At 50.3% G+C, this 26,129-nt stretch overlaps 1 protein-coding gene across 1 annotated transcript in view; it reads right to left on the bottom strand.

Annotated features, from left to right (window-relative positions):
• Nucleotides 1–26,129, bottom strand: part of MYLK (myosin light chain kinase) — a 177,039-nt gene that overhangs the window by 9,220 nt on the left and 141,690 nt on the right. Inside the window, 7 exon segments of the mRNA XM_035000007.1 lie at nucleotides 3,299–3,422; nucleotides 5,949–6,101; nucleotides 14,008–14,131; nucleotides 16,090–16,307; nucleotides 22,421–22,624; nucleotides 23,890–23,983; nucleotides 24,081–24,113. Of these exon segments, the coding sequence (XP_034855898.1) occupies nucleotides 3,299–3,422; nucleotides 5,949–6,101; nucleotides 14,008–14,131; nucleotides 16,090–16,307; nucleotides 22,421–22,624; nucleotides 23,890–23,983; nucleotides 24,081–24,113 (950 nt within the window).

The raw sequence follows: 26,129 nt of genomic DNA, 5'->3' as shown, positions 1-26,129 counted from the left end.
GAACAGGGAGAAAAGTAAGAAGTGCTTAATAAGGAAAATCTTAACAATAACCTACGTCAATCTTTGGGAACTGATTTATGAAAAAAAATTCAGTAGAGAAATTGTCACAACTAGAAAAGAAATACATCTGTATGTTCTAGTCCTCCAGTTTCACGCCTTTGAGCTGAAAATTGGTTGCTGCTTTACTAAGATTTTAGAAATTTTTGGAACATCAAGAAAAATTTCAATACCCTAAGTTCCATCCTTGCTTTGAGGAAGTATTTTTCTTGTCTGAGGGCAATTGCCCAGGCTGGGTTCCTGTGCTCCAGGCGGGTACTGTTTGTACGGGCCTCCCTAATGCCACACAGACTCCCTCCCTTGGGAGAGCCAGCGAGGGTGACTAACCAGCCTGTGTTTGCCAAGGACGGAGAGGTTTCCCAAGAGGAGAGTCTTTCAGGGTTAAAGCTGGGATGGCCCCTGGCACACTGGGGCAAGTTGGTCACCCTTGAGCCAGTCAGCCAGCCATCATAGACCCTACATATATACCAACAGCTCTGAGACTCCAGTTTCCCCTGATAAGTGAATATCCAAATGTGATGGCCAAGAGTACTCTCTGCTATACAGAGTCAAAAGCTTTCTTCTCTATGGGCCTATGGTCCACACTGCTGGTGTCTTTGTGGGTCTCAGAGAATAAAGATGGCTGCCCACAGGCCTCTCATTCCCAGTCCTTAGCTTCCAGTTTCACAAGCAGCAGCGCTGTTATCCTATTCAACTCACCCTCAGTGCTACTGCTCACCACGTCTTTTTAAAATTCTTTCATATAAATAAAAAACGTACCTTCTTTCAGATAAACTTCATCCTAAGATCAATGGCATGATTAGTCATCTACATGTTACCTTACTTATAGGGATTTGCTCTCATGTTACTTCCTTCTTCCTGGGCCTTTTATGGAAACCACACCACAATGATAACAAGGAACCTTCTCTTGTGCAACCATAGAGATTTCTGGGCCACCTGTGTCTGCCCTGGGCCCTTCCCTCCACCACAGTCAACCCCATTTTATTCCACTGCACTTTACTCTGCCCCACCACACGCAATCTCAGCTGCTCTGAGAGGGAAGCCCCTATTCAGGGTGTGCTAAGGTCCTGGTATCTGGGGTAAAAAATGTGGATGGTTAGATGCAGGTGAGCCATTACCAGTGAAATTATGCTTCAGGGACATCTTGTGCCACATGGGATTTTATAGACTACTTTTGTGTGTAATTTTGTGAAACCTAACCACTATTTTTGTGGAAAACCTATTTCCAAATGCTGCTACCTATATGAAGGTATGAAATTAAGGTTCCTTCTCTGAATTCTATCCTTTTCTTTCCCTTCTCACTTCCAGAAAACCTTATGGCTAATAACACTGTTAACAAATAGGAAAAACTTCGATTTAAAATATCAGCACAAATTATGGTTCCCTGACCCATCAGACTAAAAAATTCCATTTATTTCCTCTCCCATTTCCTTTTCTCTGTGCCCGTCCCCTGGGTTCAGGTCCTTCCTGGCTTTGGTTCATCAGCAGATGTGTCGATACTCCCAGAGAGCTTGAAGTGGTAAGGCTGCCTCTTAACCCACAGCATCATCCAAGCAAAACCCAATGAGACTCACTGCCAGTAGGACCACCCCACCCCCACACCAGCCACCCTATTCACTCCAGAGATGCCATTATTTCTTTGAGATCTACTGGCCATAGGATCATTAATAAAGCCAACTTTGATTTTATGGACCCCTTTACGTTTTAAGAACATTAGTTACTCCAATTTCACTGGATCCTAACGATACCAGAGGGTAAGGTAAGCAACATAGGTGTTCCAAGTCACCTGGCACTTGAGGGAACCAAGAGATCCCCCTAAACCTTCAGCGGGGGCTAACCAGGAACTGACTCCCGTTGTGGGGGAGTCCTGGCTGAGCCACTCAGGGGGCAGTAATCCCTTAAACCCACACACCCTAAGGCCCCCTTCGCCTCTCCTCCTCTCAACCTCTGTGTGAATTTGTGCTTTTGGGGGGGTTTAGTGACTACAGTTTAGTCCTGCTGTATGGCAAATGACCAGTGTCCCAATTGCCTCTAAAACAGAGATTTCCTTCTTCTCTGCCACATAGACCATTTTTAAATGCCCCAATTCCCTTGGCTGCCCAGTTAAAGGACTCTGCTCCTGTCGGGGTGAGGATCTCTGCACCTTCTCCTCCGTTTGTGCTGTATCCCCTCTTCTCTTATTCTAGCCCATTTTTCATGACCACTTTCAAAGTCCTCCCCCTGGCAGCATTTCCTCACAACCACATCCAACTCTGGTGTGACTGACTCCTTTCTCCCATTTACACTCACATATATGGCTCTGGAAGGCTATACTGATAGTTTATGATTCTTGGCGCGCATTATGTCCTTTTATGTCCATTTGCTTCAGTTCCCCATTACACTATACATTCCTTGAGTATAGAAACCCATGTGCCGGCGTGTAGAAACCATAGCCCAGAAATTTTGTAATACTAATAGTGATAATAAAAATAAAATAGCTGATGACAAGTTCTCTATGGTTTTGGATGACAATTTTATCCATCTGCTATTAATCAGAGGCAATTTTGTGCCATTGTTAAGACTGTACTTTGGAGCCAGGCTCTGGGTTTGAATCCACTCCCGTTTACTAGCTACGTGATCCTTGGTGACCTTCCTAACCTTTCTCAGCCTCAGCTTGTCTGTAAAGTGGGGATAATAATAGTACCTCCCTCCTAGGATGAAAAGACTCACTGCATAGAAAGTGCTTTGAATGTTTCCTGACATATGGCCAGCCCTCCATACATATGAGCTACTGGTATCATTTTTGAACACTTACTGTGTGCCATGCAATATGCTCAAGGCCAGATGAAGATTACTTCATATAATTCTACCAAAGATGCTGTGATGTTGGTACCACTATTACCCCCATTTTACAGGTGAGAATATGAAGGCATGGGAAGGTTGTCACTCGCCCAAGGACACATAGTAACATACAATCTCCCTAGAGAGCGGGGACCATATCTCTCTTTGTAGATCCTGCGCCCTCCTCCTTCACTATAAAGAAATGTAAGGCCATCACACTGTCTTTAAGGAGATCACATTCTCCAGGGCTGCCAAATAGTCTTCAAGGTGACCTTGCTCAACCCTAGCCACAAAGACATGAAATGTCAGTCTTGGTCCCAGACTATTTCAGAAACAGATGTAAATATTCTTGGATTGAGGGTAGCTCCAATAAAGCAAATGTGAGGGGCAACATCTGAGTCCAAAGGGACAACCTCTTTACCTGCCATTTCCTTCTTGCCATGTACTTCTTCATCCGGTCCTTGGAGAGTTTCTTGGCCTCCATGTTCTTGGTGTCTTTCATTAGCCATGGATGCTGAAGGCACTGGGTGCAGTCCAGGCGGTTTCTGATGGAGGCAGAGATCAGAGGATTTCTGAGCAGGAGGGGACCTCAGAGACTGCTGGTCAGATCAGAAATGGGAGGTCACCTGTCCTTGGTCACACAGGGCAGAGCCCGGGACTCTCTCTGTTCCCAGTCCATCTACCATGATCAGGGTCACTGTGCTCCTGGCCTTTTTCCTCTCTTGGTCTGAGTTACACTGACTTACTCTATGTAAGTTTTTAAGTGTTAAGTCCTAACCACCACATAAGCAACTGGAGTCTCATGACCTGCCCTTGGGGTCTAGGAAGGGTAAAGGCAGACACATCTGAGAATGATATTCTACGGTGGGGTCATTCTACTGGCCACACGGGGGCAGGGGCCTGTGGAGGCCTAATCTTTCTGTCTCCTTGTCTGGGGGAGGAGAGAGTAAAACATTAGGCCGAAATCTCTGAGAATCACTGAGCTCTCATGTCTTATGTTGTGGTTTAGTGTCAGGTTTTTCTTGTTAAAACTCAGAAGTATGTCCTACATACAACCTATGAATTATGACAACCTTAGAAGCTGCACTCAAACTCATTTAATCTTTCTGAAAGCTCTGGGATTCTAGAAATAATTCAGGGTCATCACCTCAATTGTAATAGCACTAATAGAGCTCAAAGAACCAAATGTTAACATACATAGACAAATAAGTATAAGTAAATTTGCTCAGTATAGCAAAATGTAGTGATCTTTAGATAAAGGGATTATGGATTATTTTAATTTTCCTATATTCATATTTTCTACAACTTACATGTATTAATTTTATAATATAAAAATATTTTTAAAAGTGTAGATAGGTGGAGATTTCTGGCTAAAGAGATGCTACATTTAAGAGTTTATGGGAATCGAATGTCTTGATAATTTGAAATTAGTTCTTTGGTGAATCCATTTTATGAGCACAGAGGGGCCAGCACAGCTCATTACTGAGTTAATTCAAGGTCAGATGAGAAAACAGGTATATACATAATGCCTCATTTACCAAATCTTCAGTGAATGAAGCTCGATGGACAAAAGCCATCCTGGACCAGAGTTATTAGGAAGGAGGTCTGCATCTCCATGAAGCACCCTGGGAGTGAGGATCGCTCCCACTGGAAGGGAATCTAGGCCCCCACAACATCCAGATTCTACCCAGGTCATGCCTACTTCTGCTACAAAGGCTCTGAGAGCAAAATGCCAAAAAGGCCTCACCAAAAGAGTGTGGATCTAGCTTCTGGAGGAGTTTGGCCTGAGGTAGCTCAAAAGGACCGAGAGGTGGACACATAACCAGAAAACTGGAGCCATCTGAGAGACCCTCTAACTCTGCTCTTTTCACAGCTGTGCTCTTGGTCCCAAACAGGATTTCTCCCAGAGGGGAACAAGATAACTGGTAGCCTCAGGGGGTCTGTGGGCTAGGCAGACAGGGTGGAACCTGCACCCCAAAGTCACCTGGCTAATGCAGTCACCTGACTGTAGAGTCTGGCCGCCCTTCCCCTTCTCATCCTCTGGTACCCCACCTATTCAACACCACCCTTCTAGGGCAAAGCTTAGAACTGTTCCCTGTTGCCAAATACTACCGGGGGGCTCCTGGAGCCAGGCCCTGCCTCATCTGGCCACCTGTTTACAGAGCGGGCAAGGCACCCAACGGGCTGGTTGCTCTCATCTGACAGCCACGGCTCCCTTCCCGGGGGCATGTCAGCTTTCCCTACACACGCACAGCCTCCCCGCCCCCCTGCTGTACTCCAGCCAGTTCCCTCACCTGGAGAGTCCTCACCCATGAATTCGGCTGGCCACCCCCAAGGCCTCTGCCCTAGCCTCCCCAGCTCCGCTCTTCTCTCATGGGAACACTTACAGTGCTCCTTGCTTACACTTACAGAGCACCTGCTCTCACGGCCTCAGGTCGTCCACGTGACTGAACACACCGGCCTCCCAGTGGTCACTACTGTTTTATGTGTCCCTCCACCGACCACAAGGGCAGCTCCTGGCAGCCCCCACAGTCTGCACAGTGAGGTGGGCCAGGGACCCATGGGGACAGGGCTGAGCCAGCGGTCTGAAATCACAGCCTCACTTAGGCCAATGGGAGCAGGTACCCTGTTCAGGCCGGCAGTTCTTAAATCATTGAGCTATGGAAAAAACACCAAGCCAGATTAGCCCAGGGGTATGATCAGGGGCCACAAACAGGATACTTCTGGAGTAACCCCCGAAGAGGGGCTGAGGTTTCAGCCTGGCTTCCGTGGCCACACTTGCACACAGAAAACAAAAGGGGCTATTATCATTATTCACACAGAACAGGCTTCTCCTCTCCCTGCAGCATTGGTCAAGGGTCGCTTTTCGAGTGAGCTTTCTGTGCTTCTCAAGACCAGTTGGGTGTTGGGGAGCGGGGGGCCTAGGAAGGCTCCTCCTCCCCACTACTCGCAGCGCCTGCCCCCCTCTCCTCAGGGGAGAGGGGACCCACAACGGGCAAAGGAAGTCCCTGCTTCCGGACCCCAGTCCAGGGAGCGGGGAAGCTGAAAAGATGGAAATGTCAACTCATTACTTCATATCTTTCTTCAGCAAATTGCTGATAAAATCCTTGGCATCATCAGAGATCTCATCAAACGCTTCGTCATCGAAGTCCCAGGTGGCTGAGGTAACGTTGGCTAGGGTTTCATTATCGTTGTCACCCATGAAGGGGGAAAGTCCACTAACCCTGGAAGAGAAGAACAGGACAGCAGGTGAATGGGGGTGGGTGTTGGCAGGGAGGGCAGGATGGGACGATCCCTCCAAGTGAGTGTCACTGAGGTCAAAGGTGAGGGCCCCGCAAAAGCCTGCACCCATAACACCCCTGTGCCTGCCTTGCCTCCCGCCAGAGAAAAGAAGGGAGGGCGTGGTTCCCCAGGCTTTTGTGGCCCCGACTCTTCTCAGTGCTCATTGTACTTTTGGCATGTCACTGCCTATTGTCACCACCTGCCTGTGAGGCTGAGGGGAAGGAATTTACTTCCGTTTACGGCTTTGGCAGGACACAGCAGGGCCCCTCCTCCCTGTCCTCTGTTCTTGCCCAAAGCCCAGAACCTTCTCCAAGGCTCCTGGGTGGAAGACTCCCTTCCTCTCTGTGCTGGCGCCACCCTCACCAGGGGCTAGTTACATGGTACAGCACTCATCACCACACCGGGCCACCCCTGCTCCCTTCTACCTCTCATCTTCACACCTGTCAGCACCAATGACAGGGCCCAGCATGCCCGGGGTGCTTAGCAAGCATGGACGAACAGCAGACTTCGACTCAGCAACATGGGTTCGGTGATCCATCTATACCAGTGAGCCTGAGGCACTTAGGTCAAACCAGAAAGCTTCCCTAAGAGATACCAAGGCTGAGGAAATAGCACAGTCTGTTTCTTTTCTGGGTGATCTGGGACAATTTCCTAATCTCTCCGTGCCATGTTCTCCTCCTCTATATAATGGAGAACCTACCACTTAACTATACAGTGGTCACCACTTTTACTTATTCTACTTCTCTTCTTCCTCCTTCTCCTCCATCAAAAGCATCCTGGCAGCTAACATTTACCATGTGCCAGGCACTGGGCAAACAGCTTAAAATAGATGAACTCATTTAATCTTAATACCATCCTATAACCCAGGTAACTCATTACTTTAACAGATGAGGGAATGGGCACAGAGTGGAGTTAAGTAACTTGCCCAAGGTTTCAATCAATGAGATCTGAACCCAGCCACCTTTCTCTAGAGCCTAGATCTTAACTGCACCTTTAGACGAGTATTTCAATGCAGATGAAGGCAATCATGGTGTACGGCTCTGGCACGAGGCCTGGTCGTAGTAAGGAGCTTGGTCCATGACTGCAGTTCTTCCACGTACAGTTCACTCCCACTGCCTCACCAATCCGTGACCTCAGGAATGACGCATTTACCAATAACTCAAGCCAAATGAAATTTGTAAGGCCAAGTATCTCAAAGCCAAGTAGGACAGATTCACAGCTTACTGGCCTGATCGCTCACTTCCGTGTACCTCATCTTCATACCAACCATCCCCCCGGCCATTCACCCTGACCTAGGGCGACCTCATGGGTGTCAGGCCTAGGCAGGTGCACAGGGCCCCACCCTTAGAAGGTCCCACTCTTGGTTTAATGATCTGCTACAGTCATACTGAAAGTCATAGTAACGTTTGAACAAGTCACTCCCCTTTTTTATTCGGCATGGGGCCCCATAAATTATGTAGCTGGTCCTGCCCTGACCCCACTTGAGTCCCATGAGATGGATCCAGGGCCTTCATGCCATCAACCTTCCAGATGAAGCCTTCACTAATGTCCCTTTTCCCCAAATCCTTAAGAGCGCATCATCATAAACAATGACGCAAACCCTTCTGGAGGCATCTCTACATCCAAACGGCCTCAGCTTATAAAATACAACAGCACCTGCAAACTAAGTTTTGTAAAACAAAACCCACTGAAATATTGCGAGGCAAGCTTGCCATGGGAGGAACCCTCCCGCGAAACCTTGTGTAAAAAGAAGAAAGCTTTTGCAATGTGAGTTATCTTGCCCTAGTCAATATATTTGTGTTTTAGAATAACAGAGTTTTGCAGATGGCATTAAAATGTCTTAAAGCAAAATACTGATTTCTGTTCTGTTTGAAGAAGGCATGGGGCTAATTATTCTCGGTTACATGACAACGAAGGAAGGGTGGGTGCGAACCACTCCCAAGTCTGCACGGTTATAGGCTATTCCTCTCCCCTCCCCCAACACACACTCTCTGGGCCTCAGGTTCCCCTTTTTTCACCAAGGGTACTGGGCTAGAATTCCTAGGGGCTTCCAGCTCTCCTCATCTCTGCGATTCAGTGTGACCCCAGCTAGCCCATCTCGAAGGAGCCTGACTCTTGCTTGTCAGCTACATGCCTCCTTCTGTCTTTACATTTTGCATTTGAAACAAAGAGGGGGAAAGTCCTGCAGCATTCCAAAGACTGCAAGAAGAGCAGACAACCCTGCTGTGGAATGCTGCACCATCGTCTTCTCTAAACCTCCTTTGCTAATTAGGGACTGTAATCCTGCAAAGATAGGGCTTAATCTCTGTAAAGTTCACAGTTGGGGAGAGCCTCCTCATCTCTGGTGCTCCTCCTTTCTGGCAGCCCATCCATCTGAAATACCCCCAGCCCTGGCTGGCTCCTTGCCTGCCAAGCTCCCACAGAATTCCTGTTAAAGAGTATGTCTCTAAAATAAAACTTGCAATATATGCAGAGCATGATGACAGAGAGAGTGTCAGAATTTCAGTAATGTTTCTTGGTGGTGGGATTTGGCAGGACTTTTTAAAAAATTTCTTTTCTGGGCTTTTTATTGCTAGAATTTGCATAAGGATCACATATGGTTGGGTTGATCAACCCAATCAACAAACATAATAACATTAGTGTTAGAAACACAACTACCCACCCCTCTTCCTAGTTTTATCTCATTTTTTAACTGAAGGGGGTCAGAGTATGCCACTCCAAAATATGCCACTTTGGTATAAAGAATGTTTTGAGCTGAAGGCAATTAGCTCTTTGCCCTCCCTTTCCGTCTCAAAGCAGGACATCCATTTCTCTGTATTAAGGTGACATAAATTTCCATTTGTAAATATGTTTTCTCCCTTCCCAGAAAGAGGAGACTCATCTTCATAACAGACCTTGCTAAACAACCCTTATTTACTACACATTTCCTAGTCACCTTCTCATAATTTACACCCTCCAGAAGCCCCAAACCTCTTTTCCTTTGTCTAGTTATTTCTCTACAATTACTTGCTTGGTCTGTTAAAATAGTATGTAAGCCCCCAATTCTAAACATCTTCTTGAATCACATTTCTTTGTGAACTCCTGTGCGTATATACATAATTAAATCTGGCTTTTTTCTCTTGTTAATCTGCCTTTTGTCAGATTGATTTACAGGCCTCCAGGAAAAGAACCTAAGAGGGTGGAGGAAAGTTTTTTCTTCCTCCCCAACATAACCAACAGATTTATCTGTTTTTTTATGCAACTGTAATCAGCGTGGGAAAATTCTTGGGTGTTCCACTTTTTTGTCACTTGACATTGTCATTCACAGTGTGTACAAAGTCTTCACATCCATTTTTAATGGTCGCTGATGAGTCACAGAGGTCATGACTACAGGCTGTTCTAATTTCTTAACTCTTAATCTCTCACTGAAACAAAACTTTGCCCAGGGAATCTGATGCAGAAGACTGTTCTGCTTGCAGGACAGAATGTCAGAAAAGGGAAAGTTACAGAAATGTCTCTTTCACTATACTTTCCTCATGGTGTTTTTCAAGCAGATGACCCTCCTTCAGGAATGGTCAATGAAAGAGACCACACATGGGCCAGCAGAGCTACTGAAGGCTTAGGAAGAGGTTAGTGTTTTATCCCATGTTAGCCTTCAGATACTCATTCCCTGGGGCGGTGGAAAGATTTGAGGGGGCTGGTTAGGTCCCAGAGGAAGAACTGGGTGTCTTTTTGTGCAGTGGCCGAGAAAGTAGACCTCCTGGGTTAGTCACACTAAGTGCAGCCTAAGTCTCTGAAGAGCAAAACCTGCAGGTGGTGGCTGGGTCTGGTATGGGTTCAGGGTGCCTGGAGCTAGAATCAGAGAGCTGTCTGGGCTCAGCAGTGGGGAGGGCAAGGACAACCCTTAGTGGGGCTGTTGGATCCCTCTGAAGAACCCTGCACCAAAACCTGCAAGTCTGAGTAGCCACCTGATACTTGGGTACTGGGCCTTCTCCCTAGCTCACTGGGCTGATGTCCCTAGAAGTTAGACTCTGGATGGGGATGGCTGCAGCATTCTGGACCACAGTAGATTCACAAGAAATGAGCTGAGGGGCGCCTGGGTGGCTCAGTTGGTTAAGCATCTGACTTCAGCTTGGGTCATGATCTCTGGGTCCTGGGATCATGCTTCTCCCTCTCCCTGGGATCTGCTTCTCCCTCTCCCTCTGCCCCTCCCCCTGCTTGTGCTCTCTCTCTCTCTCTTAAAAAAAAAAAAAAGGCAAATGAGCTGAAACGGGAAGTCTGTCACTGAGCCCACTAGGAAGATGGTAGGGAGAAGGCAGAGCAGTGATTGCCCTTTACCTTGCCTTGGAGCAAGGGAGGGGGAGAAGGAATTCTGGAGTAGGGGTGAGAGAAGGGCACAGAGAAGGGTTCTGGTGTCCCCACAGGCAGTGAGGGATCACTAAGTCCTCAGAAAATAGGGGAGAGGAAAGCGGGAAAGGAAAGGAGGTCTTAGAAAAGGAGATAAGGCTTAGGACATCCTTGAAGTGTGGCCTAGAGCACTCCCATCCTCTCTCCTCCTGCCTAAAACCAGACATTGCTAACACCAGAATCTCCAGGAAATTCACAAAATCTACCATCTCCCTCCACAATCAGGGATGAGAAGGTAGGGGGGCCCATAATCCCACTCACTGCATCTCTACTCTGCCTGGAAAACCCAGGGCAGGCAGCGAGGCCAGGTCTCCAGTGTGGTGACAAGATCAGCCCTGATCTCCCTGAGATGTTTGAGGAGTTCCTCCACCAAAGTCATAACAACCTCTGGGGACAGAGCTGGTCGCTTAGGAAGTGCTCACCAAATATGTGTTAAATAGTAAATGAGTTATTATCTATTTCCCCAACTCCGTGGCCTCCCCATCTCTCGCTGGCCCCAGAAAGGAGATTGGGGGGGGGGGTTCCTCTGGTACAAATGTGGAAGGTGGCCTCGATGAGGATTGTCAGACAACCAAGCTCCAAAGAGAGGGATAGAGGGTACATGAAGACTGCCATAAAGGCTCTTCCAGAGACTTCCAGCAGCAGCTCTAGAATTTTGCATAGCAGGGTCTGAAAGGAAGCAATCTGGCTGGCTCCAACTTTTGTTTTGGGTCCCACGTGCTCTGCTGAGGGTCCTCACTCAGGAGGGGAGCTCCCAGGCCTCTCCCCATTGTGAGAGCTAACAGGAAAAGTCCCGGGGGGGAAGAGCAGCCCACAGTGGCATGTGCAGGAGCCTGGACACGGGGGCTGCAGGATGCTATGCAGAGCTGACCTGTGTCCACCATGCCTGGCCCTCACCTGCCTCCTGGTCACACGTACATCTCCCCTCTCCTTGCACCCTGCCGGCCAAACACCTTCAGGATAGTGCCCAATTCATCAAAATTATTTTCTCCCCATTTCAAAAAGCTCTTCCCTATTTCTTGGTCTTAGCTTTAAAAGTAATCTAGTAAAGCAATGTAACATATTATCCAAATTATTATATTCTTCCACCTAAAAGACTTTGCGTTTTAAAATAAAGTGCTCTTATGGCTCAATAATTCTAGTTCTAGATCATATATCCACCATGGACCAGAATACTTGCAATACCCCACACTGGTATCTATTAAAAGCCCATCAGTGTAGACTGGATAAACTGGATGATGGTCACACAGTGGACTACTACACAACACCGAGAATGAACAATCTACCACTACACACAGTAACACGAATGGGTCTCGTGGGTCTCATGAACAACGTTGAGCAAAGGAAGCCAGATACATCTTCCTGTATGATTTCATTTCTATAAAGTTCAGGAATAGGCAAAAGTGGTGCACGACGTTAGACATGAGGACGATGGTTACCTCTGAGGGACAGTGACTGGGAAGGGCCCCAGGAGGACTGCAGGGGTCCTAGCCATGTGGGGATTCTTCATCTGGGTACAGGTTACACTGGCCTATTCACTGTGAAAATTTAAGGGCAGTCCCTGACCAGTAGGGAGACCAGCTGTCCTAGTTTCCCAGACTATCCCCACTTTAGTACTGAAAGTTCTGTTTCCTGGGCAGCCCGTCAGGCCTGGGTGAACCGGGAAGGCTGGTCACCCTCCAGGACTGTGGGAAGTGGGCAGCCATGGGGACTTCCTTGGCCCCGGTCACCTCCAAGCCAAATGAAGATCAGATCCCTGCCACAACTCACTCCCAGGTTTATGGTGAGGATCAAACGGGAGCCCATGTGAAAATCTGTGAGGAACCTAGGGACGGAACCAGACCACAGGACAGCTGGGTCTGAACGGAACCAACTGAGCAAGCCTGTTTCTCAAGTGCCAGGTGTCTCCCCTGGGGCCAGAGCTGCGTGTGAGCACCGTGCAGCGTGCAGCCCCAGGAGGGGCGACTGGGCCCACTGCCCTGCTTTAATTCCTTATTAAATGGAGCTTCCACTACCCGATAGTCTCTTTCTCCTGGGGTAGGCCTAGGGGAGGGAGAAATAGGCAAATGCGCTCCTGGCCAGGGTGCTTCTTGTCTCTGCTCTGGGGGAGGTGCAGGTGGGGGGGGGGGGATGGTGACCTGGGCAGGGGAGAAGACGACTCTCTGGGGTACAGAGCCCACAGCCCAGGTGTGACTGAGGGAGGCTGTCCTGACAGGCCACAGTGAGAACCACACTCCTGAGCAGGTAGGAAAGAAAGAAAACTCCTGGCCCCTGGGGCAGGGGGGACACCTGGTGCTTGAGGAGCAGTCTTGGTCAGTTCACTCTGCACACACAAAATCACTCCATTTCGGCTCAAGCTTTCGTAACAGTGACCCTAAGGCTGGCTGTGCAAAAGAACCTCCTAGAGCCGTTTCTTACCTGGGTATGAAGACCCCAGGGGTCAAAGAGAGCCTTCTTAGGTCCTCCTCAAGTTTTCTATGTAAACGTTACGTTTTTCCTTTCGCTTTAACAACAAAAATGTTTTTTTCCCCCAAAATGAATGCATGCGTATCTGCATCTTCAGGAGACCATCCCTTCACTGTGTGTTGCCACGTAAGCTCAGGGGCTGCCTCAGAGGCCAAGGACTGTCTGCAACCTGGGGTTTCAGAGACTGAATCAGTGAGATGCCACCAAGGTGTGTGTTCTAGAGCCTGCTGCTCCAGGTGCGGTCCTTGGATCGGCACCACAGCAACCAGGAATCTGTTAGAAACGTGGATTCTTAGGTGTCCCAGACTTCCTGAAACGGAGTCTGCAATCTAAGGAGAGGCCTAGGTGATTCGTGCATATGACTGCTCACAAAGCTCTGGTCTGCATTCCTGGCCTCCGCTCTTCTTCTCCAGCATCATTAACTGAAATGGCTCCATATTGTCCCCCTGATTTCCCAATTCCAATTCCTACGTGGCTTTCTGTTGTCTGCTGACGGCTCTCTCATCAAAAGTGCTTATAAATTGGCCCATGTAGTGGGCTCAGGGATGAGGCTGATAGTTGGGGTCCCCCTGCCATGAGGATGGGGTGCTGTCTTCTGAAGACAATGATGATGCCCACAGGAGATGTGCACCTGGGCGCCCTGCCTCCTTCTCCATGGACCCACCTACACACATGAGGGTAAATTACATGGCACCAGCCACATTCCATCCTCCTGACCAAAGACCCCAGCCTGGTCAGCATGAGGGACAGTGAAGGGCGCAGAATGGGGTGTCAGGGTCAGCGCTAGCCACCCCTAGAGAAGTGCAACACGGGCTGCTGACTTCATTGGGAAAACAGGAGTGGGGCAGGCTAGTGGGAGGGGGATAGGAGCTGCAGCCCTCCCGACTCTGGGCTGGGCTCTCCACCATAACCCACACTGGCTCCTTCAATGGCGGGGCAGCCTGGGGACCCTCCTGTGGAGCTCTCTGCCCCTCCCTCGTGTGCCCCGAGACTCACAGGATGTAGCAGATGACTCCGATACTCCACATGTCCGTGGCATAGCCGATGGGCTCATAGTTGATCACTTCCGGTGCCACAAACTCTGGGGTGCCAAAGAGGACCTTCAGAGACCCTGCATTCTCTGTAACCGGATTGGAGAGGGATCAATCACCAGAACATTTGGGAGCCAACCCGTGGTAAGTGAATGCCGTCTGTGTGCACGGGAGGGGCACAGACGAGGCCTGGCCCCTGGCTGCGCTCCCCTTGAGAATGGCACAGACACCCGCCTCCCTGCGAACAGGTGCGTCAGCGCACCAGTGAAACTGACAGACTGCGCGCGCTGTCAATGTCTGGGGCGGGGCGGGGCGGGGAGAGGAGGCCATTAAGGCCCCTGCACCCCAGATGGTTTTTCACGTGTCTGTCTCTCCCATGCGTTCCCAGAAGGGGCTATAACTTGCGCTTGGCAATAATCTCTAACGTTCACTATGTCCTCTGTACCCTGCTGCCTGTTTCATAAGGACTTTCCTAGTTAATATTCTCGACAACCCCGAGAGAGGTATGATCCTCATGTTCCTGAGGAAGAAAGGGAGGCCCAGGGCAGTTGCGTGATTTACCCACCTTTGACAGTGGGGGTCAGGACCTAAACCCAGGTGGTCCCAGTCCTGAGCTATGTCCCTTTGCCCCTACCTGTCTCTCCTCCCAGGAGCTGCTGGGAGGATAGCCAGGAAAGACCTTAACCCCAGGCTGCTGTCACTGAGCCTTAAGGGACCAGAGATGCCCAGTAGGATGTCCATGGTACCAGCTCCTGGAGGATCTCGTCCACAGTGGGGCTGGCCTACCTTTGGCCTGTGGGCCACACCTGCTCTTTGTCACTATGGAGCCCGCAGCAAATGCTCTAAGACAGACCACCGAAGAGCCTTCAGATGGGAGAGCTCTGCTCCACTCCCACCTGAGCCCTTCCCGCTACACACGAGCCCTTCCCAGCTCTCGGGGCCGCGGGAGACACGGCCGTCCCCGCGCTCTCTCACCGCGGGAGCCTCCACCTTGTGTCCCTGCGGCGCTGACTCTGCCAGCTCCCGAGGCCAGTGGCGCCCTACCTGCAGCGGGTGGAGCAGAGCAGGCTCCTGCACCTGGCCTCGGGGCACCGCGTCCCGGCAAGTCAGAGCCCGGCAGAACTTCGCTCCCTCAGTGTCCTCTTCGTAACGGGGCGCCCTGGCACCAAGTGCCCCCGGGGCGGCGAAAGGCCAGTTTGCACCAGCCCTCGGCTCCTCGTTGATAGGGCAGTGGTCAGGGGGTAGAGGGTGAGGCTGTTTCATCAGCTACTGAGCCATCAAAGAGCGACGCAGGCAGGCGGCATGTGGGCAGGGCGGGAGGCGGAAGGTCTCAGACCAAGATGGCTGCAGGGCTGGGCACGAAGGCCCCTACCACCTGCCCCCATTCCCCGCCCCCCACCCAGTGCAGGAATAGCAGAGGGGCTTCAGAGAACCCGGAGCTAGGTCCCTGGCCCTTGTTCCGGCCCCAGCACCTCTCCTGGCTTGTGGTGGGACCTGCTGGGCAAAGCTACGGTTTCCCGGTCTATAAACCAGGGCTCTGAAAATCTGCCCCGCCGCCCTCACAGGCCTGCAGTGAGAGCCCAGTGAAAGTCTGTGAGAGTGCTCTGGAAACTGTTGCCTAGGATGCTAATGGGAGCAAGCACCATCACCGAAATGAGTTGCAGCTGCAGGTCCCAGAGTGAAAGCCACAAGAGGGGATCCTGACAGCAGCAATAATAAACTGCAAACACCTACAGAGCACCTACTATGTGCCAGGCACTGCTTGCATCACCTAACCTGTATTAATGCACCAGACTCCCCCCCGGCCCCCCGCCCACCCAAAGCTCGATGACGTGGGGACTACTATTAACCCATTTTACAGATAAGGGGTAGCAACTCAAAGTCAAGTCTAGTGGGGCCTGGGGCAGGACGCGAGCCTCAGCAGCCCCCACGGTCTCTGACTTTAACTCCAGCCCAGGGCATTCCCTCCAATGCCCAGTGTGTATAACACAAACAGCAGCCACTGTCACTGTATGTGAGTGAGCACAGGACAGGCGCGTGGCCTTACCCAGCTTTCTGGCCAGACCGAAGTCGATGAGCTTGATTCTGGTGCCGGTCTTATTGACACACATGATGTTCTCGGGCTTGAGGTCCAGGTGGACGATGCCCTGTTTGTGGATGTACTCCACCCCCTCCGATATCTGCCTCATGTACTGGATGCACTCCCGCTCCGTCAGCTCGAAGTCCTCGTCAATGATGCGCTCGAACAGCTCACCCCCCGACACGCTGCGGGAGCAGAAGGGACAGTCAGAGCCCAGCGCCACGGGGCCCAGGCTGGCAGGGGGTCTGGCCAAGGGCAGGCTAGGGAAGGAGCAGCGGGGACAGGCAGGAAGGCCCAGGGTAGGAGGGGCTGGGCATTTCTGTGGCTTCCTCAGTTCCCGGCCCCTGCCCTGTTATGCTGGTCCCGGTTTCCACTGTGCCAGGAGGGCCGCCCAGTTTCCCTCTGGGGAGAACCCTGTTTGTGCCCACTAAGATGTTGGGGAACTCAGGGAAGCATCTGGGCTGGGCAGTTTCAGAGGTGATCATGAGCTGAAAGATTCAGACATAATCTCCTCAGCAAAAAGGGTAACCACCAGGCAGCCTCCCTTCCCGAATGACCACAGACACGGAAGGGCTCGTTCTTGTACCCAGCTGCGTCTTTTGGTCATAGGGAATTGAAGTTTGAAATACTCACAGCACCCATAGCATTTGTTTCACATAGCCAGAAACAGAAAAATATCTTCAATAATAAGGAGCCTCAGCACATTTCCTAAAATTCATCGACTGTAACCCATTCCCCATGCCTCCTCTGGCCAGGCCTATGGTATTGGTTACTCCTTCCAGCCATAACTAACTCGTCTTGCCTGTTCCCTCGCCCAGGCTGGAAGTGCAGTACATCCTCCTGCCTGGATAGACTTTGGATCCTGACCATGGAGTTTCTGGGGCCCACAGTGGGCATCTTCTACTAAGGACTGGCCCACAGGCTACAGCCAGCCAGCATATTGCCCTTCAGCGCAAATGCATGGCCTTGTCCCGAGTTACATGGGTCCTTTCTGTTCCCCTGTCCCAGCCCTCTGACCCACCTTCCTTCCTTGCTGCTCAGAAAGTTTAAAGCATCTCCCTGGTGACTTTTATAGCATCCAGACATCAGTAAGCTCCTTTCTGCAATGGCCTATATGTCCACCAGCTGAACGAGGCTGGGTAGGCTTTGTTCTGGGCCCATCCTCTTCCAAGGGCCTTCCCTCTTCTTTTGGGGGGATTGGGGGAGAGGAGGCATCTCTCCTCTGATGGGAGCCATCATGAAGAAGGGAAAAAGCTGAGTGTGGATCCTGTCCCTGCCTTTTACAAGCTGTGTGACCTTGGGCAAGTTACTTAACCTTTCTGAGCCCCGCTTTCCTTATCTGTCCCTACTTCATAGAGTTGTTAGGAGTGAAGGAACTTTTGTAAAGCATCATGCCTGACACGCAGTAGGTGCTCAGCACATATTAATTACCATTTCACAACCTGTGGTGAGTCAGGTGGATCTTGTCAGTGACCCTGAGGGAGGGACAGACAGGGGCGCAGCATGGGGTCCAGCACCGCACAGCCTGTGTGGGCCTCCATCACCAACACTGTCCGGGAGGGCCGAGCTGGGAAAGGTCAGTCTGTGCCAGTGGCCGCTGGGGGCGCTAGAACGGACGCTCTAAGCACCAACAGAGCAGGAGGTCCCCGGGCGGCCAGCAGGTGGCGCCTCCGTCCTCAAGCCCTCCATTTCTATTGCTCTGCTCCAAGTCAAACTTGAATTTCCATTCTCAGGTCTCCCTTGATCCTTAACCATCTCTGTGCCTCAATGTCCTCATCTGGAAGGTGCAGATAAAAACAGCACCACCTCACAGGGTTGCTGTGAAGACTGAGTGACTTAATATAGGTAAAGTGCTTAGAAGAGTGCCTGACATATAGTAAGTGTTCAATAATGTTAATTACCTTTTTTTTTTTTTTTTTTTTTAAAGAGCCAGTTGGGGCTCTTATTGAAAATACAGGCTCTCAAGCTCTTCCCGCTTGCAGATTCTGATTTAGAAACTCTTGGGAGGGCTCTGAGAATCCATATGTTCAATAAGCACCCCAGGTCATTCTTAGGATTGGGACAAGCTTGTGAAATTCACTGAGAAATTCAGCTGAGAAGTCACTCCTGATTTTCCAAGAAAGGCTCTTTCCATCCCTGGGTTCCCACAGTCTTGTCTGTCCTTTTTGTATCAGATCTGTCTTGGCTTAAAGTTGTTTATGAACATGTGTGGAAAAGGTCTGGCTCATCTCTAGAATTTTATTTATACCTCGCAATATCTGGCACTGACAAGGTGCCCGAAAATGTGTGCTTTTAAATGTAAAATATTCTGGAAAAGCAAGCAACCATTATTTGTGGTGCCCTTGGGAATGTCTGAGGCAATGAGCAGTAGAAATCTGAGCCATGGAGGTAATTACTACTGCTTTTCTAGAGGTAACTTATTCAGTATAAGTTTAAATAGGCTCAATCTATTCAAATATATTTAATGTATTTTGAAAGCTGTTCCTGTGGTCCATTTCCTAGGATGGAAGGGATTACATAAACAGGATTAATGGTTCTACCCAGGTTTCTCTTCAAAATACTCAAGACTATGGATGGAAAGAAGCTGCCACCCACAGAGATGGGCCAAGGGACAAGACTGGGCCAGAGGAAATGTATGCTTAATAAATGAACAGTGAGGAGCGCCTGGGTGGCTCAGTCGTTAAGCGGCTGCTTTCGGCTCAGGTCATGATCTCAGGGTCCTGGGATCGAGCCCCACATCGGGCTCCCTGCCCCTTGGGAGGCCTGCTTCTCCCTTGTGTTACCTCTCTCGCTGTGTCTCTCCCTGTCAAATAAATAAATAAAATCTTTAAAAAAATAAATAAACAAATAAATAAATGAACAGTGAGTAGGTGAGTGAGTGAGTGAATCCGACTAACAAGGCTACCTAATCCCAAGGGATCAAATTCACCGCCCCCCCCACCCCGCCCAAGTGTAGACCTTGGCCAGCCCTCACTTGCAGCCAAAAGATATGGTGTTTCAGCAAACTCCATACCCAGACCCTCTACTTCTTGTCTCTTGGCAGCCAGCTGGATATTTTTTGATCAATTTTGCCAATGGCAGCACAAAAGGGAGATGGGTAGTGGACGACCCAGCCTAAATTGTACTGCTTCAGTGCTCAGGGTCTCACCACCACCTGGAAGGGCCTGAGCGCTCCCAAACGACACGCCGAGATTTCAGGCCAGGGACCCTAGGGAACCCCTGTGTCTGGGCAACACTGCTAGATGGGGGCTTGTGGCTTGTCCCATCATCAGAGGTCAGAAAGGCTGAAGACACACACTGCTTCTGATTTCTCACTGTGTTGGAAGTGGCTGAACTGAAGGAGGAGACCCTGGAAGACATTTTCATTTTTCTACATCACCAGGCCTCATCCTTCTCTGAACCTCAGTACCTCCATCCAACAAGGGCAATGGCAAGTTGTACCACTGAACACCAGCCTTTGCCCTCGTGAGGCCAAGTCTGTCTAAGCTGGAAGGGCAGTACAGATGGGAGTGTGGATGGGCTCCTACTTCTTTGGTTGAGCTCCTATCAAGGGGCAAGCGCCTTACCCCAAGTGCAGCAGACTCGGCTGGCATCTGTGCCTGTCAGACTTGCTCCTGCCCACAGGGGAGGCGTGGGGAGGAGGGATGAAAGCCAGGCCAGCTGAAGCCTTCTTACGTTTTCTCTCAACATTTTTCCATCCAGCTTGCCAACTCCCAATTCCACGCTAAGTATGGTGTTCTACCCACTGGTGCGGCTGCCCAGCCTTACCCAGGCTTGGCTGCCTCCTACCCCCTCCCTGAACCCTCTCCCAAACTTGCCCAATGCTTAACTTCTAAACATATGACATTTCTTCACATGTCCCCACACGCCCACACTGCCTGGACCAAGCAACCTGTTCTAGAATAAACGCGAAGCACCGAGCCCACAGGGCTATGGTGAGGGTGTGATCAGTGAGGCCACAGACACGGGTTGCTCTTTCCTGCAAGTGGGGAGGTAAGCTCGAATTGGGGCCGGAAACAGATTCTAAGATACGAATGCAGATACTCTCTGAAGAGTTTACAGCTCCACAGAATTGCTGAATTTTAGAACCAAAAGGGAGTCTAATCCAAGTATGTCTCCTCGCTGGAAGAATTTAATAATTACAAAATCACAGCTCAGCGGTAACAGGACCTGACTCCAGGTTTCCTGAATAGGAGGGTTTTTGTTCCACAACACCTGGTTGTGTGTTAAAATGCTTGCCGAAAAATTTTAAGTGGGAACAAGACCACGACACAGAAAATGTCAATGTATCATACGACTAAGAATAAGTCCCAATTATAGAGCACTATGCCTGACTATGTGATTCCATTTAATCCCCACATTATTCATGAGGCAGCTTATATCCTCCTTTTACCAATAATAACACTAAGGATTGGCAAAGCTGAGTTACTTATTCAAGGCCACACAACAAGTAAGAGGCAGAGCTGGGATTGACGTGAGATTTATCAGACTCACTTTGTACTCTAAGTTTGTGCTTTTAACCCACTCTAGCTTTTCCAGATGTACATAAGCTGGAAGGAAACACACCAAAGCGATCACTGAGCCAGGGGAGAAAATCACACCTCAAGCCTGGGGAGGACTCACCTTCCTTGGGAAGGAAGGTGTTGAGAGAATCCTCTCCAAAGGACTAAGATCCCTGAAGCTCAGGACAAGCAAAGGATGGCCTGAAGGCAGTTTCACAAGATTTCTAAAAATTTCAAATGCACATACCCTTTGATCTAGCATAACCACACTTCTAAGAATGTATCCTACAGATGCGCACAGGTGTGTGTGAAAAGATGTATATACAAGGTTACAAACACGGCTTGTTTGGAAAAGCAAAGGCCTGGAAACCCGTCAACCTCCTATCAAAAGAAGACTGCTCCAGGAAACTGTAGTTTATGCATGCAAGCAAATCCCACGGAGCAGGGCAAATGAGGAAGCTCACCAGCCACTGAAATGTTCAGAGCCCTTCATATGAAGATGAACTGCTGCATGAAAAGAAGCAAAAATATAGAACAGTGGATATGAGATACCTTGGTGCTAAAAGGTGGGAAATATTTTTTTTTAATCTTTTTTTTTTTTTTAAAGATTTTATTTATTTATTTGAGAGAGAGAGAATGAGAGAGAGCACATGAGAGGGGGGAGGGTCGGAGGGAGAAGCAGACCCCCTGCAGAGCAGGGAGCCCGATGCGGGACTCGATCCAGGGACTCCAGGATCATGACCTGAGCCGAAGGCAGTCGCTTAACCAACTGAGCCACCCAGGTGCCCCGGGAAATATTTTTTTTTTTTAAATCACATATGCTTGTATTTTCATAACGAAACTTTGGAAGGATACAAACAAAACCTATAAAAATGGTTACTGATGTCAGCGGTGGAGGTAGAAACAGGGTAGATGAGGGACAGGGCTCGGAATGGAACTGTTTATTGTGCATGTTCTTACATTTTTTGATGTGATTGTTTCCCACTGACCACAAATTCTGATGAAAAAAAGGAAAGAAAACTGAAAAACACAGACCCCTCTGCAGAGGGCATCTGGCTTACTGAGGGGCTGTATGCGCATGTGTATTTGCATGTGTTTATGTGTGTGTGCAGGCGTGCATCTGTGCATGCGTGTGTGTGTGTGTGTGTATGCATGTGTGTGCGTGCCAACGGCTTGGGGGTGAGGCAAGTGGAGGAAACAGCGGATTCCAGGAAAGCCTTGGCTGGAGGTCCTCTGATCCATGCCCCTGTGCATGGACAAGCCAGCCCAGAAAGCACAACCCTCTGGTGAGAAGTCAAAGTACAAACAAGCACGGGATGGGGGCCTGCAGAGCCCAGCCCGAGACAGGAGCAAGGGTTACACCCGCACATCCCAAGCCCCCGGGCCTGGGCCCCTCTTCTTTTGAAGGCCATTCAGGAAGTTGCTCTGTCCCTCTCTTTCTCCTCCAAAGCCACCTCTAAGTCAATGCCCTTGAACGCAGCCGAGGAGCCTAGCGGTAACCTTGACACTTTCACAGGGAGTTGGGGGTGAAAAGGGGGCAGGGGTCCTCAGAGATCTGCCAATCTGCTATGGAAATGAGCAAGGGGCTGCAGTGGGCTGGTGGTCAGTGGGTGAGGGCCCCTCCTGTGTACAGATGTGCCGTTCTGAGGGGGCACCCCCCAGCCGCCGGGGCTGGGGAGGCTCTTCCACGCTGCGGCCTGACCTGTGGTGCTCCCCATCTTGGGGCAGTAGGGGCTTGGGTGTGGACAGTGGGGGTGACGCGTGAGGGGCTCCCAGGCCCATAGCAAACCACTCACATCTCCAGGACCATGACAATGTTGGCCTTTTCTTCGAAGGCATCCACACACTGGACCAGCTTGGGGTGGTGGAGGCAGTTCATGATGCTGATCTCCTGCCGGATATTCTCTTTCTCTTTTGCGGAATATGCCTTGAAGAATTTCCCTGCCCAGATTTTTCTAGTTTTCTTTTCTACGAGTCGAAAGACCTGTCCAAATTTCCCACTGCGAATGAAAGGAGGAGGAGAGAAAAGGCAAATTTAGCCGAGCTTTCCATTAAATTGGGGCTGACAAGTGATGGCCTACGGGAGAAATCTAGCCCACCTCTTTTTGTAAATAAAATGTTATTGGAACACAGCCACGCCCATGTGTGTGCATTTCACCCATGGCTGCTTTTGTGCTTCGCCGAAACCTCAACTATCCATCATCCGGCCCTTTATAGAAAAGTTGGCCAGCCCTGCTCTCGATCCTGAGGTACACCTCTAACCCAGACAACCTTACTCTCCCTCACCTGGCAACCTCGGCCCGTGCCTGACCTGCATCCCTGCCCAATCGCTGCTCAGGCTCACTACTCCGTCTGGGCTGTCATTTCCTTGGGCTGAGGCCTCTGTCTTGGCTGATGGACTTCTCTCTCCTTCGCCAAAGACAGACCCATGACGTTGGGTGGAGGAAGTCCTCCCCAGCTACAGAGAATTTCTGAGTGGTTGCCTTCCTTCTGCTCCAGTGTCCAGCACTGGTCCCCTGGAGACAGCCGAGGAAGGCCCTTGCTGTCCACGGCAGGAGAGGGGAGTGCGGTGGTGTTCCTCTGACCCAGCTCCTGCGGGCAGTGCGGTCTCCTTGTACTCAACTCTGATGAGGTTGGCGGCACCCCTTTATTTCCCAGAAACCTACTGGAAATCAAACCTGAGCCCCACCCCCTTGGCCTCCACCATGTGCTCCCCCAGGGATAGTTAGGGGGAGACAGACAGCCCTGGGGGCTGCTGCTGGAGGGGACGCTGCGGCCGACGAGGGCTCAAGGTTGGGGTGCCCGCCCTCCAGGGGACAGCCAGAGTCAACAGTGCGGTCCAGGTGCATAAAGTGAGCAGTGGTGAGCAGCTGTGCCTTTCAAGGCTGTGGGCTTCACGGATGCGCGAAAGATACGACTGCTGAACAGTGAGATGGCTCAGGCTTGACTGACTCCTGCCGGTGACCCGGACCCCGGTGCCTCGTTTGCTCGTGCGTGTGGTTGGAAGGCACGGGAAAGGAGGAGCTTGCTCAAGACTCTCGTGGAGCTGAGCCAGCGCTGCACCAGCAGTAACTAAGAGGGCCCTGGGTGGGGATGCCCTCATGGGGTGCTGGCTGGGTCCGCACCTCCTCTTCCTGCTGGGGGTCTCAGTGTGGGAAGCTGGCAAAACCCAGGAAAAGATGGGGAGACAGGGTGTGGAATCTAATGATGGGCTCTGTGCCACCCCAACCCTGGGGGCCCGAAAGATGCTCCCTGTTCCACTTACGAGCCTAGTCTCTCTTCGATGTCATAGAAGTCAGACACTTTTTGTTCAGTGTTGACGGTTACGTTCCGGTAGTTGATCTCAGGTTCCTTCTCATCTGTAGGGTAGGGGTGGGGTGGGTGTGAGCCATCAGATTCCTCTCTCGCCCCCCGCCACCCCTCGAGTCTACGTGAGGACAGGTGGCCAGCACTCACCATCATCTGACACCTCCACTTCGTCCTTCGGCTCTGGGGGGAGACAGGGAGGGACACAGAGGACACAGCGATTAGTAGCGAAAGCCCATCGAGAACAAAACATGCTGGGGGCCTCGGGAGACCTCAGCCTTCCTAGGCCCAGGACCACAAAGCCCAGAGCACTGGGAATGGCCAGGCAGTGGGTCAGTCCACACTGCCGCAGGGCCGTGGACACACCGGCAGGCCCTGGCCTCCTCACCCTATCCAGCAGCTTCTGCACCAGCTCTCACCTCCATCTCTTCCTCTGTAACCTCATGACCCCCTAGACATACCCTTCTTCACGGCGCTCCCAGGCTCTCCGACTTTCAGAACCTACACAAAACTGTGACAGCCCCTTTCTGCTCCGACTCAAAAGTCAGCAACTTAAATTGCTCCTAGCATCAAACCTATTTATCCATTTGATTAGATAATGGTACGTGGAGTTCCAGACATGTACCAGGTATCTTGCAAGTTATCATAGTTATATCAACAAGTACACAGAAAGCAGGATCTCTCCTTTCTTGGAGTTTATATTTAGTTGGGGAGGCAGAACTCCGTATACTTGAAATCCCCATTACAAGTGTTCTATAATCAAGCACATGACATTGCAGTACAAACTGAATATACAAGGCAGGATGTTGATACAAAATAGGGCAACTATAAGTCAGAGCAATTATTCTGGGAAGAAGTAGCCCTTGAATTGTGTCTTAAAGGAAATACCGGAATACAACGGGGAGGTGGAGGTGGGTGAACCACACAGTGAAACCAGCAGGTGTTTAAGAGGTATGACAAGAAGGGACATGAGCAGCCCACGTTGGCTGCTCACATGGATGTGTCTGAAGTGAATGGGGAAAGGCGTGAGGGGACAGTCAGGTGTCCATCCGAACACACCCACGTCAGAGCTCCAGGCTTTCCTTTGCCTAAGCTTAGCTTTGTCCCAGTGGAGCCACTATGGCTTCTTGACCTTGGCTCAGTGCCTTTCCCTTTCTGGGTCCCAGTTCCCTCATCGGTAGAAGGAGGGAGTTGTATTTTTAAGTGATTTCTAGTGTCCTTGGCTAGCCCTAGATGCCATGCTTTGTGATGTGCTTTGTGCTCTTTAGTCATGATGTGGGCTATGTGTCACAGACAGATGGAGACAAGGCAGGTTTCCTGAGGAGACAGAACAAAGACCTGAGCAAAGTCAGTGAGGGAGGACAGAGATTTTACAAGAGCTTGTGTGTGTGCGTGTGTGCGCGTGTGAATAAGACTTGGGGGAAAGGATGTGATAAGGGACAGCACTCATACCTATGGATAAGTCTCCCAGGAGCAAGAGAGGCTATGATTTGTTTAGAGTCCTTTTTTTTTTTTTTTTTAGTTTTTTAGTTTTTTTTTTAAGATTTTATTTATTTGAGAGAGAGAGAGAGCATGAGCAGGGTGGAGCGGCAGAGGGAGAGGGAGAAGCAGACTCTGTGCCGAGTGGGGAGCCTGACTCAGGGCTCCATCCCAGGACCCCGAGATCATGACCTGAGCTGAATGGATGGAGCCACCAAGGTACCCCTTGTTTAGAGTCCTTAAAATGCTGTTGAAGAAATGAAAAACTAAACATAAGTGGGACGGGGAAGAATATTCTGTCAAAGGAAGGCAAATGCCCTGGAACAATAAAAAGGGTAAGAGAGATGGGAACTCTCAGATTTTTTTTTTTAAAGATTTTATTTATTTATTTGCTAGAGAGAGAGAGAAAAGTGAGAGTACAAGCAGGGGAAGTGGCAGGCAGAGGGAGAAGCAGGCTCCCTGCTGAGCAGGGAGCCTGATGCGAGACTCGATCCCAGGACCCTGGGATCATGACCTGAGTCAAAGGCAGACGCTTAACCGACTGAGCCACCCAGGCGCCCCGGGAACTGTCAGATTAATGGTGGGGGTTTCACAGATAGCACCAGGACATGAGCCTAACTGATCAAGTCTTCTAAATCACACACTTGAGAGTGGAGAGCCCGGTTCCTCAGCCTACTGCTCTGGCCAACAGAATGCTGTCATGGGGGGCGGGGGGGGGGG

This window comes from Mirounga leonina, unplaced genomic scaffold (genome assembly GCF_011800145.1).
Source record: "Mirounga leonina isolate KUSES-001 unplaced genomic scaffold, KU_Mleo_1.0 Mir_115, whole genome shotgun sequence".
NCBI lineage: Eukaryota > Metazoa > Chordata > Mammalia > Carnivora > Phocidae > Mirounga > Mirounga leonina.
Note: the sequence above shows the minus strand (reverse complement) of the source record. Positions and strands in the feature narration are given on the sequence as shown.